Here is a 19,651-nt window from a genome sequence, read left to right on the forward strand (position 1 = left end):
CAACTCACGTATTCAGGGGTTGTGCACTGCATTGGGATTTAAGGGAAGCTAAAGGCTCAGGCTACCCAGGTTTTAGTGCAGCTTGAAGTACAGTTTGCAAAGCGTCTGGTTAATTTGATCAATACGGGCATTCAAAATCAATAATGTAAGTTCCAGAGTAAATGTTTTGATCAAATTGGTCTTTAATTAAATTTAGAAGACAACTGAAATTTCCATTTTGCTCTATTAAGCATAAGAAGTTTAACCAGACATCTGGCTGTTTAATATCATGTAGATAAAACAACTAAATAATTACCTTGTTTTTCAATGTTTTAATCCAAATGTTTGCTAGCTTTAGACACAAAGCAGATTAAGAATTAGTCATGATAACTCAATTTCTTTGATTTATGAAGAAAGTGTGACTCAAAATAATGATCTATCCAATAAGCAAAGGGTAATTACTTTCATGTCAGAAATATTTAAAAGTCATCTCTGCACTTGGTCGAGAATTATAACATATAAAATAGAAAACATTGCAATGTACTACATAATTATAATGTTATAGTAAAATTTAAAGTTAAATATGACTATTCTTACTGTTTTATTTTTATGATTATTGACTTTATTTTTTAAATAATGAATTAAAAATATAGATGTGTTACTCTGAGAAAGAAATGGACTAACCTGCAGGAGTTTCCAGTGCTCCAGAGAGTTCAAGGTGCCGGTGTCACATGTACACACCTGTGACCGGTGACTTTCTCAACAAGCCCTGTAACCCAAAGAAGGACAGAGATAATGTTCCAAGACATGTCAGGAGTAGAAGATTAGAATAAACTAGACAAGTCACAAGTGCTCACAAGAAGCATTTCTTTTTAACACACAGTAAAGTCATATATTCTTGGTCAGTGCAAGTACGTTGAATTACTGCTCACAGAGAACTCACGTTGAGTAGATGGGGACAGTATGGCTACCAGATTAATGCCAGTGGAGGGAAAACCAAATATCTTCAGAATTTTAATGGAAACCAGGGAGAGGTTGTGGAGCAAAGAATCTCATGTGCCATTTGTTTTCTTTTTTAATATTGTAAAATGGCTTTCTGATAAGAAAAAATCAAGAATGTCACTTCTTTTATGCTAAACAATGACCTCATTGAGTGATTACAAATATCAAAACCTGGAGGGCAGTTCTATGGCCCTTTAGAGTTATCTAAACTGTGGCTACTCAATTATGTGTTAGTGCAAACTCCCTTTTAACCTCTAGGACCCCGGCTAGAGTTGTGGCTTCTTAGAAATCGATCTCCAGTCAGAAGCTTCCATGGTTCAAATATTAACAACTTTGATAGCTCTTGCTTTCCCCCTACACCTTCTCAAGTAATGCCTAATCCACTAGCATCCTGAAGCCTTTCTTTTATTAGAACGTTAAACTTGAATCTCTTTTATCCCGTATTGCTAGAATAAATTCAGGTGTCTTAGTGCTTAGAGAGTCTGCAGTTGGTTTTCCCATTCATATTTTACTTAAGGAGCCCAGAATTTTCAAGGTGGTCAAATTTATCTTCCCAGAGTCCAACTTGAACAGTTTAAAAAAAAACCCTGTCTTTTAAATGTGTTCATCACCCTAGTAGCTTTGGGAAAAAAAACTTTCTTTTAAAGATTATTTGTTGTATTCAGCTTCTCAGACTTTCTAAGACAATGTGCTTTTTGGTTGCTTACAATATTCTGGAGCAATTTCTCCCAAACATCAGGATAACATTAATTGTACTATTTAATTTGTGATTTCTTTCTTTGCAGCAGCTAATTTTGAGGTTAAGGGAAAGAAGAGGAAAAGACTTTAACAAAGAAAGTGATGGTAGAAATGTTAAAAAATAATCCTTTCAAACAAGGAAGTATATGCATTATTGAATCAGTGAATGGTCTAAGCATGTGAGCAAGTATATTTTTTGTAGCTGCTATAAATTCATATGGTAGTTATGCAATTTCTGGATTTGGCATATCAAAATGGTGCTAGTAAAATAGATATATACCATGTTTAATTATCTCTGAAATGTTGAAAGCTCATATAAATCAACTATCCGTGGCCAATAAATATATCAACATAGGTACAAGGTAAGAATTGGCTAAAAATGTATATGAATGAGCTGGATATACCCATAGAAGATGGTCTTTTTTTTCCCCCTTTTCATAAGGTACATACATAGTTTGGCCAAATTCCTTTTAGAAAAAAGGAATAATTCATTATATTCCCCCTTTGTGCCCTTCTCAAAGCTTTACAAGCACCACAAGTAAACATCGCCATTTTCTTCAGAGAAGTTAAACATTCTTCTAATACAAACTGCAGAAGGAAAAACTCATAATATAAATATGACTTTGGGGAAAAACAGTTTACTTATTCATATTTGGTAGGTTTTGAAAATACATGTATATTTCTAGTTTACATTTTGCCAAATGAATGTGACTTTTGAATGTCTCTTTTGTTTGGAGGAAAGAAAACAGTCTGGTCCAAGGGACTTGCAACATTGATTTAAACGGTAAGCGTTTCACCAAGATGTCAAAACAGGAAGAACTTCCGGCATAATCGGCACTGACAGTAGCACAAGAAAATACTGGCTCGTCTTTCTGATGAAAACCTTTATTAAAGGATGATCTGTATTGAGTTTGATTTTAAGAGTGATGACACAGGACTGTGTTGCTTGCATATTGAATTTCCTAAGCTCACTGATCTCTGACTGTGCAAAGAACTATTTTTATGTGGTCATATACTTCAAATAAATACTCTTAAAAATAAACTTAGGAAATGACACTTAGAAGATGCTCAACTGTAGAGTACAGATGCTTTTATAAGATGTTCACAGGTGAGAATGCAGTCCATACAAATGACCCTCTGTGTGGCTAGAGGATCTCTTCAAACTGAACGATTTGTTATCGATTATTTAAATACACTCAGATAGAAGATGAAACAGTGTGATCCCAAGAAAGGGGTGCTGGCCCGTGACTGAGAGCAACTGAGTCTTGCTTTAACTTTTCCAGAACTAGCTATGTAAACTTACGAAAAACTACCTAGACTTTCTTCATCTCTAAAATTAGGACTGCACATTGGTCAGAATAATTTTGAAGATAAAATGAGATAGTACAGAATGAAAAGGTTTGAATAGTTTAAAATATAGAACTAAACTGTTGATTGCTAATAACCATACAAGTAATAAAATGATGGACTGCTATTCCCAAGACTAGAAGCTGTATGACTTAGCATGTTTCTGGACTTTGATAGGCCCTGAATAAACATTTATTTCCCTGAAAAAAACATGGGGAGAGTCATTTTGTAAGCAGCATTCCCTGGGAAAAGAGGTAATGTAGTTTCCCAAGTGAGTTTTAATTTTTACACGAGGCCCTTTAACTGACTGCTGTTCTACTAACCCTAACAGGACGGCAGAGAGCTCTCTGGTTTGCCCTGCAATGTGGACTTCTGCACGGGCATGCCCGGAGGAGGACACCTGTCTGTCCCTCAGTTGCCTCAGGAACCACTGGGCTTCGCCCTAGGAAGGCGGTGAATGGCAAGGAGGTGGGGAGTAGCCCAAATTCCCCACATTGCCACTGCTCTGACCCTGGGGAGGGAGAGGGGCAAGGAGTTTCTGCAGGGTCCTGTCACTTTTGGTGGAAAGGATCAAAGAGCAGAAGCAGGGGAAGGTGGATAATCAATGGAAAGAGTGGACAGGGCTGGTGTGAAAAGATCAAGAGCGAGACAAGAATCCGGGGAGAGAAAAGAAGTGTTCCTAACAGCAGTGTTCTGAGCTCTTCTCTCTCTCCTTCTGCGTAGAGCTTGAGGGAATCACTGCATACTTGTTTGCTGCTTATTTTCTGAAACCATTCCTGAAAAGGCAGGAAGCAGACAAAGCAAAATGGGAAGGGCAGCACAACTGCTAAGTGAACTTGGTGCAGACTCTGAACCTCCCACCCCGTTACAGTGTGTGTGTGTGTGTGTGTGTGTGTGTGTGTGTGTGTGTGTGTGTTTTTCTCGTAGGCTCTCTGGAAGGCTGCTGGCTTGCTAGGTCCCCCTGCGACTCCCATCAGCCCAGGCAGGTGCATTCTGGCCCCAAGAGCTGTTTCGGGATAAAACACCTTGGGCTTCAGTGATGTGTCCAATCTGAACGTACAGAACTTGGAAAGAAGGAAGGAGCAGAGTGCATTTCCAGTTCAGTTTTAAGTCTAAAAGGAAAATGAGAAGACAGGCAGAAGGCAGGGAAAGAGATGGAGAGCAGACACACACATGGCTCTGAACCAAGGCTCTGCCACTTCTGTAAGTTCCTTAACCTTCCTCTGCCTCATCTTCCCTATCTGGAAAATGGGGATGTGATATGCAAACCTCTGATATTTGGAGAAAGTTTAAAAGAAATGGTGTATATAAAATACTGAGCATACTGTCTGGCACATTATAACGAACTCAATAATGGTATTATTCAGGCCAAAACTGAATTTCTCCTTATTGTGCTAAGTCCAGATTGATTGTCACTGTAACTTTTAAAGCAAGGTCAACTAATCGTGGTTTTTTTGTTTTTGTTTTCCTCAGAAATGTATGTAAAGCTTTCTTTTAAGGATTACAGATACGGACTTACAGCATTATATTGCCATAGATCTTTTTTTCCCCTTTTAGATGAGGAAAAGTACATTATTTACCAAAAAGGTTCAGAAGCTAAAGCCTAATAGACACACACACACATATATGACAACTCTGCAGCTAAATTTAATCCAAGGATAACTGTGTTGAGCGATGACCTTGCTTGTGAATGTGTTTGGAGAGTACAGACTTTCTCATTTGATAATTACTTTGGTTTCTAGGGAAAAAAATGCTTGCAATTGCAAAATTTGCAATTTCATGTAAGGATGAACATTTTTTTTCTCTCCAGAATGTAAATATCTCAGTTGGAAGACGGGGAGAAGAGAGACAAAGAACAACAGATGCTTTCATGCAACAATATGTATCCAGTGGCCACTATGAATCAGGCCCATATGAATCCAGTCAAAGCACCATCCAGTGCTGCCAACAGTAAGAGATCCCAGATGTCCCAGGGCAGGAGGCGGTGGGTCTCGATTACGGAGATTTGGAAGGTTGCTATGAAGGGAGAACCCGAATGGGGATGGGGAATGCTTTGTTAAGGGGTCAGGGAAGTGTCAGCCACAAAGCCCTGGCAGCTTGAGAGAAGGGGTCTTGCCCCACTGCTGCTGGGACTCTCATCTTTTCCCCTTGCACAGGGTCTCATGCATCGCAGTCTCTCTGTATCTGGCCTCAGGCTCCAGTTCTGCCTCTCAGCCATGCCCTCCACTCTTGGGGGAGGCCATGAGAGCAGCTGGGCAGAAAAGAGCAGCCTCTGCTGGGGAGAGGGTGCCCACCTAGAGAACCAGGCTGCAGTGGCCCTTGTTAGCTCGGTGTAGAGTGTGGCTGGGCCCGTGTTAGCATCACACGGGCGACGTGCTGAAATGCAGATTCCTTTAGCCCTACAGAACAAAATCCTGGGCATAAGTGAAGCCCCGGTGCTCAGAGGCTCTGAGACTCTTCTGATTTTTTTTTTCCACTTTATTTTTTGAAAAAGGGTTTAAGTACAAAATAATGGCAGTGGGGCTAAGCCCTTGATTTCTTTTTAGTGCAGTGTACCTAATACATGATCTATTCCTTTGCCCTTGTTTTCAGGGGCAGAATTCATATTAGCCTTTGAGAGAAGCACTTTTAACAGGCCTTTTCTTTTTCTTTCAAATCGTTTTTGCTGCTGTACTTGCTGCTGTGCTACCTTCCAATGGGAGGTACTGGTAAGCTACAGGTATCCCATTCCTAAAAAACGATGGCTAAACAGCACTCCCAGAGAAATGGGTTGGGTTCAAGGCCTGACTTCACCACTTATTAGCCATGAAAGGGGCAAATCTCTTTACCTCCCAGTTCCTCTGTTTCCAAATCCCTTCTCAACTGAGAAGAATATCTTCTCAACTGAAGATTAAATGAGGTGCTAGGTGTAAAGACCTAAGCAGAGTATATCCCAGAGGTGCTCAGTAAGTTCCTGGAAATACCCCAATCTCCTTTCTTACCGTGGTGGTCTATACAGCCTTGCTCAAACTCTAATTCCTTTACACTCTTCCCTTTGCTGACAGTGCTTTTCTCCTTCTTCCTCAACTACCAAGAAAAAGCCACTTTTCATGATCCGATCCAAAGGACATCTGTCCTCCACTCTTCTCCCCTAGTTCCCCTGAGCCCACCGCTGCTCTGTGTCACATCGTTCCTCCCCCATAACACATGTACAGTTGAACCATAATTCTCTACTTGCCTGTCATGCCCACTAGACTGCTCGAAACGCAGTAATTCTGAAATCCTCAGCACTCAACTTGGTGCCTGGCACATAACAGGTGGTCAAGCCACATGCCTATATGTGCTTCTTCTGAATGCAGGAGCAGAATGGATGCATTTATGCATGGGTGGCTGGACACATGAATGTGCTTCTGGGGAAGCGACGGGCCTGTGAGAATTGTGTGGTTGGTCGTCCTAGGGTCCCTTCCCCGACCACCCCACCGTGGAGGCCGGCGCTGAGGGATCAGGGCCTCCGTCTGAGGTCCAGCCGGTTCCTCCGCTTTGGGAACGCAGCTCCGCAGGGCACCGGCAGGGGGCGGCGTTGCCACGCAGCTGGGTGCTCCGCGGGTGACCGGCCCCCTCCCCGGCGCGCCTGGCGCGCTGCTTTGGTGACGAGGCCGGGGCTCCCCCAGTTTGGAGAGGGCGGGCCGTTCTCCCTCACAGACCGGGCAGCTGGGGTCGCGCGGGGCCACGGGCGGGAGTATTCAGCTTCCCAGGCGCGTCCCTCTCTCCCCTTTCCCTCCCTACCCTCCCAACACCCCCTCCCCCCCGCCCCCAGCCTCTACGCGAAGGAAAGTGACTCTCAGTTTGGGAAAGGCAACTAGCGGCCGGAACTGACGGCCCGAAGAAAGGGCGCGCTTTCTGGCAAAGACGTGGGTGCGAGCGCGACTGCGCGCGAACATAATGCTACACTCCTTTCGCGCCGCCGAGGCGACTGAAGTTGAGGGGCTGGGGGAGGAACGCTTGTGTCCTTTGAACTCGTACTATCGCGGGTCGTGGAAAACTAGCTCGTGTCACAATGACATTCGCATTCACTTGAAAAAGGCAAACCTTAGCGCCCGACGACGACCACACTTCGCCTCCTCACTTGTCGGCGAGACACCGCACCGCCGAGCGTCCGGCCCTGCACAGCGGCCCTTCGCGCGACCTGGCGGCCGCGCATTCCCCGCGCCGCGCTCCGGGCCCGCCTCGCTCTCGGCCCCCGGCTGCGCGCCCGCCGGGCCGCCCAACGCGCCGGGGCGTCCGGTCGGGGACGCGCGCCGCGCCCCCGGCCGCCCCGAGCCGCCCGTGCGCGGGAGACGGACTCACGCTCGGCCCCGCCCCCGCGCTCCGTGGGCTCGCCCGGAGTTCCCCGCGCCGCCCGAGATTTCGAGAATCGAAACCTGGGGAGCTTCCCCTGCCCCTTACGCGTGGCGCCTGATTGGCACGGGGAAGTGGACGCTTTAGTTCACTCTGAGGCCCGGTTTATTAACGGAGTAAACGGCCTAGCCCTACACCACACACTTTAAAAGGGGGGGGGGGTCGAAAGAACCTCTGGAGCCCCGTCATTAAGCTACAATGACGCGCCATAAACGGCGAGAATTTTATGTTGGAAGTTGCTGCAGTTGCGCGACTTTAGCCGGGAACCAGTTGTGAGGGCCATTTAGAACACTTGAGGCATCGGAAGTGTTTCGTCGTTGGAGGGAAGAATAAGAGGGGCGGGGTGTGTGGGGGGTCCATACATCAAATATATGTCTACGCACATCAGTGCACACTGGAATCGCCGCCGGCTTCCCGCCCCGGGGACCGGGCCCGCTGCTGCAGCGCTAGGCTCCGCAAGGGCTCCGGCCGCGGGGCGGGTGGGGGCGGCGCCCTATGCAGATGAGGAGGGTGTGGCGAGCGTGCGGCGCCGGGCCCCGGAAGCGCAGAGAGGCCCCGGTATAAAAAAAGTACTGAGGACATTTCTCCCGCACAACTGCTAAAGCTCCACAGACGGGAGTGTGTGCGGCGGCGGCGGCGGCGGCAGCAGGAGCCGCCACCTCCGGGACCACCGCGGCTGAGGCGGCGCGGGCGGGGTGAGGGGCGGGAGTGGCCGGCGCGGGCTGCGGGGGTCTGGGAAGGACTAAGTCGCTCGCCGCTGCCGGGAGCGCACTCGCGGCTCCTGAAGTGTTGCCGCCTCGCAGTTCCTCGCTCGCCGCGCTCCTAGAAGGGGCGGCCGCCTCCAGGTGACACAGACGGGACTCTCGCTTGCGCTTTCCAGATGCATCAGAGATACTTTTGGTGCGGGGCTGCTCTGCGGGGCGCGGCGCGCGCGGGCCGGAGGCCGCGGGGGCCTGGGGAGGGAGAGTCTCCGGGGAGCCCCTGAGGCGGGGGGCGAAGCGGGGAGGGGGCGCGCTCCTTACTCCTCGGGCCCCTGTCCGCCAGTCCGCCGCGCGTCTCAGCGCGCTCCTTCCCTCTGTTCTCTTTTAGGACCGACCAGGGCCCAGTGGCGTTCGGCGGGCACTTCATGGCGGAAGGCGAAGGGTACTTTGCCATGGCTGAGGACGAGCTGGCCGGCGGCCCTTACATCCCCCTGGCCGGAGACTTTAGCGGCGGCGACTTCGGCGGCGGCGGCGGCGGCGGCGGGCACTGCTTGGACTATTGCGAAAGCCCCACGGCGCACTGCAACGTGCTGAACTGGGAGCAAGTGCAGCGGCTGGACGGCATCCTGAGCGAGACCATCCCGATCCACGGGCGCGGCAACTTCCCCACGCTCGAGCTGCAGCCCAGCCTGATCGTGAAGGTGGTGCGGCGGCGCCTGGCCGAGAAGCGCATCGGCGTCCGCGACGTGCGCCTCAACGGCTCGGCCGCCAGCCACGTTCTGCACCAGGACAGCGGCCTGGGCTACAAGGATCTGGACCTCATCTTCTGCGCCGACCTGCGCGGGGAAGAGGAGTTTCAGACTGTGAAGGACGTCGTGCTGGACTGCCTGTTGGACTTCTTACCCGAAGGGGTGAACAAAGAGAAGATCACACCACTCACACTCAAGGTAAAGCTCCCGAGAGGGGCCGGGGGCGGCGGCGGGCCGGGCGCGGGGGCGGCGCGGCGGGCAGAGGGGCGCACGTCCGCGGCCCGGACCCAGGTGGGCGCCCTGGCTGATTTTGCTTTTGAGTTTTTTTCCTGAGGAAACCAAGGTGCGTGGACTGTGTTGAGTGTTTAAGCTGCTTCAGCTTCCAAGTCTTCTGCTTCCTCCTCTGCCCTGCCTTCTCTTCCTTCTCATTTTTTAACTCTTGGCTTTCCTTTATTGAGTCGTGTCCAGAGGAGATTCTGATAAGTGGAAGAGTGAAATGATGTGAACCTTTCTTTTTTTTTTTTTTTTTTGAGTCATTTGATGATTTAGTCTCTGGGAAAAGAGCAGCCTGCAGCAGAGGCTAGTCAATGTTCTTATTATTGTATTGGAGAATGTGAATAGATTTCCTAGCTGCCTTCACGTGACGCCGTGTGTTAAGCATATATATGGTGCTTTTCCAGGTTGGTTCATGTGTTCAGGATATAATGGGTCCCCTCCTCCCCACTTTGGTCCAAAGCTCGTTTTATACAATTAGGTAAAATTATCCGAGGAACCAGCCTCCCAGAATGTCTTAATTTCGTTCATATTTGATTTTAACTGCAGGAGCCCTGGCGGGACCGTCAAGATACAAATCCTATCGGTTCCCTTAGCAGGAGGGGAACTAGGTGACTAGGGACTAGGGTGAGAGGCAGACTAGCTTTTCCCTGTAGGCCCTTCTGTCTTTTGAATATTGTGGTGATATTGTGTGAATATTGTACCTATAAGATCATTCTCAAAAAATAACATTTTGAAAGTCAGGCATGACAACAGAACCTCCTAGTACTGCGCTATGTCTGCCAAAAGCCTCACACCATTATTTCTACTCTCTTTCCCAGACGGCAAAACCACTCGTTAAATGTATTTCTTTTTGTTCTTGTTGTTTTGAGAAGACTGTTTATGTTTAATGTTTAAGCCTGCAGGTAGTGTTTTGCTGAAACCTGACAAAACAAAAGGGAAGGAGCAAAATAATTCTCAGCTGTGACGAGGATGTACTTATTTATTGATTATTTTTTTCTAGGTTTGCTCATCTTTTTGTTTTGTCTTTTAAATTGTAGGAAGCTTATGTGCAGAAAATGGTTAAAGTGTGCAATGACTCTGACCGCTGGAGTCTTATATCCCTGTCAAACAACAGTGGCAAAAATGTGGAACTGAAATTTGTGGATTCCCTCCGGAGGCAGTTTGAATTTAGTGTAGATTCTTTTCAAATCAAATTAGACTCTCTTCTCCTCTTTTACGAATGTTCAGAGAACCCAATGACTGAAACGTTTCACCCCACAATAATCGGGGAGAGCGTCTATGGCGATTTCCACGAAGCCTTTGATCACCTTTGTAACAAGATCATTGCCACCCGGAACCCGGAGGAAATCAGAGGGGGAGGCCTGCTTAAGTACTGCAACCTCTTAGTGAGGGGCTTTAGGCCCGCCTCTGATGAGATCAAGACCCTTCAGAGGTATATGTGTTCTAGGTTTTTCATCGATTTCTCAGACATTGGAGAGCAGCAGAGAAAACTGGAGTCCTATTTGCAGAACCACTTCGTGGGCTTGGAAGACCGCAAGTATGACTATCTCATGACCCTTCATGGAGTGGTGAATGAGAGTACCGTGTGCCTGATGGGACATGAAAGAAGACAGACTTTAAACCTGATCACAATGCTGGCTATCCGGGTGCTAGCTGACCAAAATGTCATCCCTAACGTGGCTAATGTCACTTGCTATTACCAGCCAGCCCCGTATGTAGCAGATGCCAACTTTAGCAATTACTACATTGCACAGGTCCAGCCAGTGTTCACATGCCAGCAACAGACATACTCTACTTGGCTACCTTGCAATTAGGAATCATTTAAAAGTGTCCTGTGGGGAAGCCATTTCAGACAAGATAGGAAAAAAAAAAAAAAAAGAAAAAAGAAAAAGGCTGAGTGACCCAGCCATGATTAGGGATATGTTTTGTGCAATGATGATCTGCTCCTGGTTTTAAACTTGGCAAAGCTTGTGGATCTTTTCCTAGGTATGGGAGCATGATCTCAAAATAACCCGCCCCACCACCACCGCCAACCTTCCCTCATTCTCCTACCCAACTGGATTCTGTCCTGAAACAAAAGAGACCTGTCATTAAAAACAACCAGGTTCTCCTAAAATAACAAGAGAAAAAAAGCTTGATGACAATATGGGTTTGCAGTACCTGCTCCCATAGCTTTGCCATAGGAAAAAAAGACAAGTGGAGAGTTTCTTATAAGACGGAATTCACAAAAGGGAAAATACAGAGGAAAAAAGGGTCTCACTCCAACGAAATTATCAATTCAGGAGTTCAGATAGTAACAACTGTACAGGAGGAAGGGGGACTCCAACATTGGGATTACTATCTGAGGCTTGTAGCAAGTGCTTTCTGTGGAACTCTCCCATTGCGCTAATAGAAATGGCTTGCTCCGAATGAGCAGTAGTAGGGTGCAATTCTCATAACAAACAGCAGAACTTATGATGACACAATCCATTATTTCCAGCTGCGTGCATAGCTCGCATTTTTTAAATGTGAAAATGCAAGCAAAAACAGCTGTAGCAAAGAAAGTATGCTCAAGGACCAAAGATTTAACAGATAAAAATACCCAAGTAGAAAAGAAATAGAATATATAAAGAGTTACTATATTTGTTACACACCAATATACATCAAAGTGCCTGTTGCCTTCTGAAAATTTGAAGTGGAAAAATTTTATGGTTTAATGACTATTTTATCAGGGACTCAAGAAGAAAATAAAACAACACATAAGCTTGTGAATGGTGGAGGAGATGCCCTATTTTTTCTTGACAAATACTTGTATAAAATTAACCTTGTTGGTGTGATATTATCCTAGGTACATGTGTATGTGTGTGTATATTATGTGTATATATATACATATTTGTGATATGTGTATATACACACAGTACATTGATTATGGTCTAGAAAAATGTAGCATATAGGAAATGTTTAAATACTGTGTGCTTTTATGTTTTCAACAGGATGACATGAGACGTGGGCATATTGCAGTGATGAATTAAAACCCACATCTAAAAAAATTAAAGCGAATGAAGGAGGAAAACAATTAATATATTTGATAGGAAGAGCAGAGATTATACATTTTTAGTGAGGTTTTTTTTCCTTTTTTTTTTTTTTTTTTTTTTGTGAGTCATAGAATTCCACAAATGGGAGAATATTTGTTGGGCAGAGCACTCGTTTTTTACACTAAACTGCCATTTTGATAGTTTGAACCCTTTTACTTTTAGTAATACTTGCATACCTCCCTGGTGTATAATCCAGTGGATCATGGATCAGTGATAGTCTGTTTAAATCCCTGACTGCTAAAAAGAATTTCTGGTGATCTGAACACTACTTATTAATATTTAAATGAATTTTTAAATGAATGCATTGTGCATTCCAGGACCACTAGAATTTAGTAAATGTGAAATGACCCTTTTTAAAGAGTATTTGCACGATTACTTAAAATTTATATATGAAATATATATTATATATAAAATTTTATAAATTCATGCCAATATGAAACATCTTTGACCTGTTTGTCACACTGCATTTAAGTATTTAGTACTGTACTTTAAATTCACTCACTTTGCATTCAATCAGATCCAACTTTATTTTCTGTTTCCCAAGAGACCAGTTACACCTTTGTGAAATGAACCGGCATTACTGTTTCAGTTCAGTGACAGCTAATCCCAAACCCATCCCTTCTCTCAGCCCTTAATTCCTTTGGACACTGGTCTTTGAAAATGTATTTGTTAAAAACAAATCTAACACCCGACAACCTTCCCTTTGTATTGTGAAACAGCTACACAACCCCTACCAAGTCTGGTGGATGACTGCTTACTCTGATCGTTCCTGTGAAGAGTCGACCAGATTTTTGTCATCAGTTAAAGAGGGATTGGGGAAGAAACTAGCATCATCCTGTTGGCAATGTAATTTATTTGTTATCTGGGCATCCTTCAGATGCTCAATGCTGGTTTAATCCACCCGCACTACCTTTCTTGTGCATCTTTCTTTGAAGCCTTAACCAGAACTTGATGGGTTTGTCGTAGCAGCGTCCCTGTGAATTCTGTCTGAGCTGTAACAGCTACTGCACTGCCACTCACTGTTATGTAGGGAACTCTTTCTTCTCCCACGTTGGCTCAGACTCCCTCACTCCAGCCCTGGGTTTGAAAAATTCATTGTAAATTCCCAGGAAATATTCCATTTGCAGATTAAGCCTGATACTTAACTGTCAGCAGCCAGAGCTCCGCCTCCTTACCTGTTCGGATGTTTCCTAAAAGAAAACTAAGGGAACCCTCGGGAACAGAGGAGGAGTAGCTGGTGATCTGCCTTCTTCCTTCTCATCCTAACTCTTGACCGATGAGTCGTCCACTATTTCAGAAAGAATCTGGAGGTCTCTGGCTCTGCCATAGCGACAATCTGGTGTTATTTTATGACACAGATTTTTGTTTGGAGGGGCCTTCTTGGAAAATACGCTTTTCATTTGTTTTCTCAGATATTTATGTTCTTTTCTTGCTTACTCTGGGGCTGGTAGCATAGTTGGAAATGCCAGCACCTGGCATTCAGATAGAACAGGCTGTACTCAAGACAACCTTCAGCATTTAAGATTTATATAATTTATTTCCCTTTTGTATGTACTATAGTCTTGTGCACGTGTAGTTGAACAAACAGTGGAATATATGTCTCTCTTTGTGGATGTGTGGCCTAAACATTTGAATGTCTGGTGAGAGAGAGCCGTGTGTCATAGGTCAGAGAAAAGGACAGCTCTCAATTCCTGATTAGTGCCTGTGATTTGCTTACCTTTGTGTTTATCTGGTCGAGTGTGCTGTTACTTTAAAGCAGGAAGAAGTTTTTTATCTTCTGGAGTCTCTTCTCACCTGTTCAGCCTGGCATGTCAGGGAACACTTCACCTGTGACAGTGCCCTTTTAACAAGTTGACTTCATTTGCAGTAAAATCTCGTTGCCTCAAGACGTGCTACATCAAGATGGACTTTTCCCTTCCAGAAACGGGATGAAGTGTTTGCTCTCTTTCATATTGGGTGGATTGTTTTAACGTGGCTCCAGAATTGCAAGGATGGAAGAATGTCTGTAAGCCAAGCCAAGGAGGAAACGCCAAGAAAAGTGAACATACCGTTTTTTTGCCACCCCTTTCTGTTTGCTGATCGTAGGTTGCCTTATTGTGCGTCAAGTTGTTTTCATTGCAATGCTTGTCAAATAAATATTGTTAACTATTTTGTAAATGAAATGTATTATGTTAAAAGCTGTCAGCAGTTCGAAAGTAGGCTTTTTTGTTGTTTGAAGACAGCGTGTGTTAGATGAAACCAAAAAGCCAAAAAAAAAAAGTAATTTCATATATACCACCTGTTGGAATATAGTATTTCTTTATGATCTCTTATAGTATAGCCTTTTCAGCGCTAAGAAAGAATCTCTGTGTAATACTTTGTCGTAATAATGGCTTGCTAACAAAGTCCATGGTCACAGTACAAAGTTGGAAGATGTCAAGTGACTTGGCGAGACTGGCTGCAAATCCTTGCAGAATGGAGGATGCTCTGCCCGCTGGCTGTCTCTCTCTCCGACCTCTCTACAACCATCGCCTGCTCCAAGAGGCCCTGATGGCAGCACGCCACACCTGGGGTCACTCTTTTGGAATACTTTCACTTTAGTCTGTGTCACAGGCAGAAAAGGAGTTGCTGGAGAATGGACTCTTAAAAACTGACTTATTTGAATCAGCGCTAGAGGGAACAGATTGTGAATTTTGTTTACAGCATCCAATATTTGGATTTTTTTTTTTGTAAATAAAAAGAAGTTATTTTTTTCTATTGATTTGTGCGTTGTTTTCCATCTCTGTGCTGGCTAAAGACCATATCCTCTGAATCCAACCTGTGTCTATGAGAAAAGATGAAGCAGTGTTTGGAGGCGACCCACCTTTATCAACTTCTGATTGGAGTGCAAGTCATTAAAACGCCCAGCTTGCAGCCAGCCCATCTCTGAACTGGCTCAGTAATATCCATTAGAATCTAGATAATGGGTGCCAACATTTTGAATCTGGTTGTGGGCTTAGCTGTGTTGAGTGACCCAGTCAGAGCTGTTTTCCAGGATCGGTAGAGACTCCTGGCTCTGGACTGTAGGTTTGCTGTAGCCCTGAGGGGGCCTTGGTTTTTAGGAGTAGCGTAAGCGTTGTGATTCAGTCATCCCTGGTTTTATATATATCATCCATTTGAGGCTCTGTAGTGTTATTCAGAGTGTTTGCCTCGGGAGGAAGGAAGGCACTAAGTGGAAGAGAAAGTGGAAGGAAGGGCAATCACAGGATCTAATATGTTGTGCTTTGTATGCATATGCTGGCTGCAAAGATGTTGCCCTTTCGATGAGCATTTCAAATAGGTAATCTCACCTGTTCAGATCGCCAGGGAGCATCCATTTATTTATTTATTAATTTTTCTTCTTTGTGTCATTTTGGAGACTTTCTCAGTACTAGTAGCATGAGAATTTGGTAAGCCTCAGCTATTATAGGACGTCCTTGTGGCTTTTAAAACCGTTGAAAGTCCTGACGTTGGACAGAGTACATGCTTGACTCTGCGTCTATGAAAGAGCCATTCCTGGTATTCAAAGCCAGTTTTCTGTCATATACATCATAAAATACGAGGTGGTTATTTGGTTTGGTAGTGTTATTTGTGTGTCATTCTCTTCTTCCTTTGTTGCAACCTCTTCATTTTTTTACAACCATCCCTTGCATGTCTGTGGTCATCACAGAGTCCTTTTTCAGCCAGGGTTGAATAAGGACAGTATATATTAAGCTCCTCCTGGACTTAGGTACATACACCCTGCTATTTCTAGTTGAATTACCAGACTGCACCTAGCTAAACCTGGAGAGAAGTAACACACCCTTCTTTTCCTTAGGAATCTTACTACCTTAACATTCAGTGGCTTTAAGAAGAAAAACAAAACACAAAAAATTAATACCCGGAAAGCAAAAACAAGGAAATTAAAATCATAGTTTTAAAATATAAAGTAGAATAAGAACTGTTAAAATCATCAGATACCTAAGAAATTAAACTGTAATTTCCTTCTTAGAACCAAGTTTGAAATAATGTGAATGTCCTGCGGTCTAATAGCAGATACAGTCAAGCAGGAGGGGGAGGGGAGGAGAAATGATTTTAAAATGACAGGGGCTTTCACCCAGCAAGGCCCAGGTCTTGGTTTCTAATGCTGTGCTCTAGGCCACCTTTGACAAATGGCTGGATCAAGGGCTGGGGCAAGGAATATACCAGAGGAACCTGGAGCATCTTACAGTTCCAGAAAGAAAGGATGTGCCAGAAAAAAAAAGAAAAAACCCAAAATGATGTGGGGTGGGGGCCATGTCAAAAGGACACAGGGGCCACCTGAAAGAACTCCAATGGCCAAGCTAGAACAATTTGAGCAAAAAATAAATAGTATTGGATTATAATGCAGAGTGTAAAATATCCATGCATCCACACAGAAATAGATGATTGCATAAATAAATAAATAAATGGAGGCAAAAAGATAAATTCCCTGTGCAGAATTCCAAATAATCCAGTAACTGTAGCAGCGTGGAGACCTGACAGACCGTCACCAGTGATAAATCATGAAGATAACAGATAGTTACGGCGTGGTGAAAATGGCAGTTTGCCTCTGCAATCTTCCTCCCCAAACCCGTAATGTCTAATTGTGAGAAGAGCATCAGACAAATTTAAATTGAGGGGCATTCTATAAAATATCAGACTAGTATTCCTTAAATCATCAAAACAAGGAAAATCTGAAAACTGCTACAGCCGAGAGGAGCCTTAAGGAGACATGACAACGAAACGTCATGTGGTATCTTGGATGGGATCTGGAGCAGAAAAGGACATTAGGTAAAATCTAAGGGAATCTGAATAAAGTACTGTATTCCTGAAATAATGACATTTTTATATCTGTTTATTAGTTATGACAAATGTACCATGCTAATGTAGGACATTAACAGTGGGGAAAGTGGGTGTAGGGTATATGCAAACTCTCTGTACTCTCTTCACAATTTTTCTGTAAATCTAAAACTATTCTCAAATAAAACATTTATTAAAAAATGAAGACTGAGTGATTCTTCTTTGCTATTTCTAGGGAAGTGACTCCATTTGTAAAATGAATAATGAATAGTGAGTTTTATTTTTTTAATGTCTACCATACTTGAAGTGTTAGGAGAGCGTATGAACCAGTAAAAATAAAATGATGTGTTTTACTCCAAAGTTTTAGAGAAGCTTTATCTACAAGTTTTGGAGAAAATGAAACGGGTTGAAGAGAGCTGAGTTATAGGCAAGTGTTTTTCTGTAGAATAGCAGGAGGAGTTCATATTACCTTAGAGTTTTAAGGAAAGGGAATACTAAATGTAACTACAAACCATTGTGTAGATATCTATAAATGTGGAGTTTTAAAATGAGCAAGGGACTAAAATTTCATCACCCTAATATACAGAAAACCCTGGGGAGTTGTTGAGGAACTCTTTGCGAGGGAGTAAATGATATGATTTTTTCTAAATGCCAGGGGAGGCTAATAGTTCATGGAGTGTTGAAATGAATTATTATTTAATATAAATAACCACTTTCACAATTTACCTGCTTACCTAAGCTCTTTCAGCGTATCAGGTTTTCTTAAAGTGAAGGGACAGCTGTTCTTCTGTTTACTTTCTCACCTCAATCACTGGCATTAAAAATCGTTGAAAAATGCTGTTTTCAAAAATAGATGCCCTTAGTAATTTTTAAAAGCAGTCATTCCAGCTTTGCTGTTTATGAAGTTAGGACAAGGCCTGTGCTTTCTGCCGAGGGACACGGAACACCCCACCTGCAGGAATTTATGAGTGTGGGGTTAAGTTATTTCTAACCTCCATAATGGAAAGTTCCCTTCAGGATCCCCTTCAGAAACTATTGATTTTCCAGTACAGTGTGTACTTATCAGTAACGCCAAGATTTTGTGGCATCATCTGGCCATGTCATTAGAAAACGGCTGAAACCCTATTCTTTTTTTTTTTTCTTCTTTTAGCAAAATTCAACATAACGAGCTACAGTAGGCACTATGGATAACGCCATTCTGTGCATAATTCTGAATTGCATAAGGTCTGGAGTATCTTCCTGTATATCTCTGCCAATAAGGTAAAGACGATCATGCTTCATTTGTTCTTTATTTTAATAGGGAATAATAAAAAAGTATTAAAATATCTGCATTTTAGAGTCCAGTTATCAGAGAAGAGAAACAAATTCAATCAGGTTCAAGGCCCAAAGGCTGAATTAGAGTTGCCAGATTTTGTAAATAAAAACACACGACGCCCAGTTAAATTTGAAATTCAGAGAAGCCATAATTTTTTTTTAAAGTGTTAAGTATGTGCCATGCAATATTTTGGACATACTTATACTGAAAACTTATCTGTATTTATCTGAGATGCAAATTTAACTGGGAGTCCTGTATTTTATCAGGTAACCCTATAACCTATATGGGATTACAAAATAAGGCTGAAAAAGTTTCCTAGTATACAATTAGAGTCCAGAACACTTTATAGCTTGTTAATATCTAACTTCAGGTACCATGAAACACTCACTGCTTTCACAGAGAGTATGTGTAGCAGCAAACCCTTTGAAACATGGTTCATTCATTAAATATTTGCTGAATGCCTTTTATGTGTTTAGCCTGTGCTAGACTCTGAGACCCAAAAGAAGTGAAAGGACTGGTCCATTGACCTTTAGAAGGCTAGGTTCAACTTACAAGCAGAACTTACTTGCTGAAATTTAATTTTTTCAGCTACCCTGGGGTTAATTACTCAGGAGGCTTAGCTCTGCGTGGGGTACCGTAAAGAGCCCTGTGGACTAATGGGGAGTCTGGATGAGGGTAGTAGCCCTTGAAATGTGCCTTCTTGGGAGCTTTCAGAGGCAGATCTCCCCACAGGTAGCCCCTGTGTGGACAGGCACTAGCCATTTGCTTGTTTGGGCAGGAAAGGATAAAAAGTAGATATTTTGCAATTTCTGTAGAGGGAAGCAAAAATTCTCCCCGACCTTCTGGACACTTGCGTTCTCTTTTCAAAACCACTGCGAAAATCTTTAGGGCTTAACTAGAATGCACCTTGAAATTTTACTGCCCTATAATCCTGTTTGCTGCAGCACATTAAAATTCCCTTGAATGTTTCTTACATAAGCACGTCTGGTTAACTGTCATCTTGAAGTTATTACAACTTAGTCTTTGCTGCTTTTTTTTCTCCAGAGCTGTGAATGTCCTTTTCTCAGATGCTTCTAACGCACCAAACGCACCCCGCACCCCAGACCTTACCCCCTCCCAATTTGTGGAGCACCGGTTGTGTTGTCAGTCTGGGTATTTGTTTTGTCAGGGTAGAGATTTTATTTAAGGAACATTTCTAACTGTCATTGGTTATTTATGTACTCCCCTGGCCTGCATTGGGTAGGAGAAATCCACAGCTTTCACCATCATCAAAACATTTAATACTTTCTCATACCC

General features: G+C 43.7%; 1 protein-coding gene and 1 long non-coding RNA gene across 4 annotated transcripts in view; one reads left to right on the top strand and one right to left on the bottom strand.

Annotated features, from left to right (window-relative positions):
• The window catches only part of LOC132437375 (uncharacterized), a 106,734-nt gene extending 99,367 nt beyond the window's left edge, over positions 1–7,367 (bottom strand). The window contains exons 1-2 of the long non-coding RNA XR_009522017.1: positions 7,135–7,367; positions 664–748 (exon numbers count right to left, since the gene is read on the bottom strand). This is a non-coding gene — a long non-coding RNA (uncharacterized lncRNA). The remainder of the gene's footprint in view (positions 1–663; positions 749–7,134) is intronic.
• A 671-nt stretch (positions 7,368–8,038) lies between these two features.
• Positions 8,039–15,978, top strand: TENT5A (terminal nucleotidyltransferase 5A). Of its 3 annotated transcripts, none has more exons than XM_060030306.1 (3): positions 8,039–8,138; positions 8,533–9,091; positions 10,207–15,978. In XM_060030306.1, the coding sequence occupies exons 2-3, from the start codon at positions 8,570–8,572 to the stop codon at positions 10,981–10,983; spliced, it is 1,299 nt and encodes a 432-aa protein (XP_059886289.1). In that variant the 5' UTR covers positions 8,039–8,138; positions 8,533–8,569; the 3' UTR covers positions 10,984–15,978. The 3 variants fall into 3 exon arrangements, with proteins under 3 accessions (XP_059886289.1, XP_059886287.1, XP_059886288.1); XM_060030304.1 differs by lacking the exon at positions 8,039–8,138 and adding an exon at positions 8,147–8,343; XM_060030305.1 differs by lacking the exon at positions 8,039–8,138 and adding an exon at positions 8,147–8,288.
• The last annotated feature ends 3,673 nt before the right edge of the window (positions 15,979–19,651 follow it).

The sequence above is a fragment of the Delphinus delphis genome, chromosome 14, assembly GCF_949987515.2.
Source record: "Delphinus delphis chromosome 14, mDelDel1.2, whole genome shotgun sequence".
Classification (NCBI taxonomy): domain Eukaryota; kingdom Metazoa; phylum Chordata; class Mammalia; order Artiodactyla; family Delphinidae; genus Delphinus; species Delphinus delphis.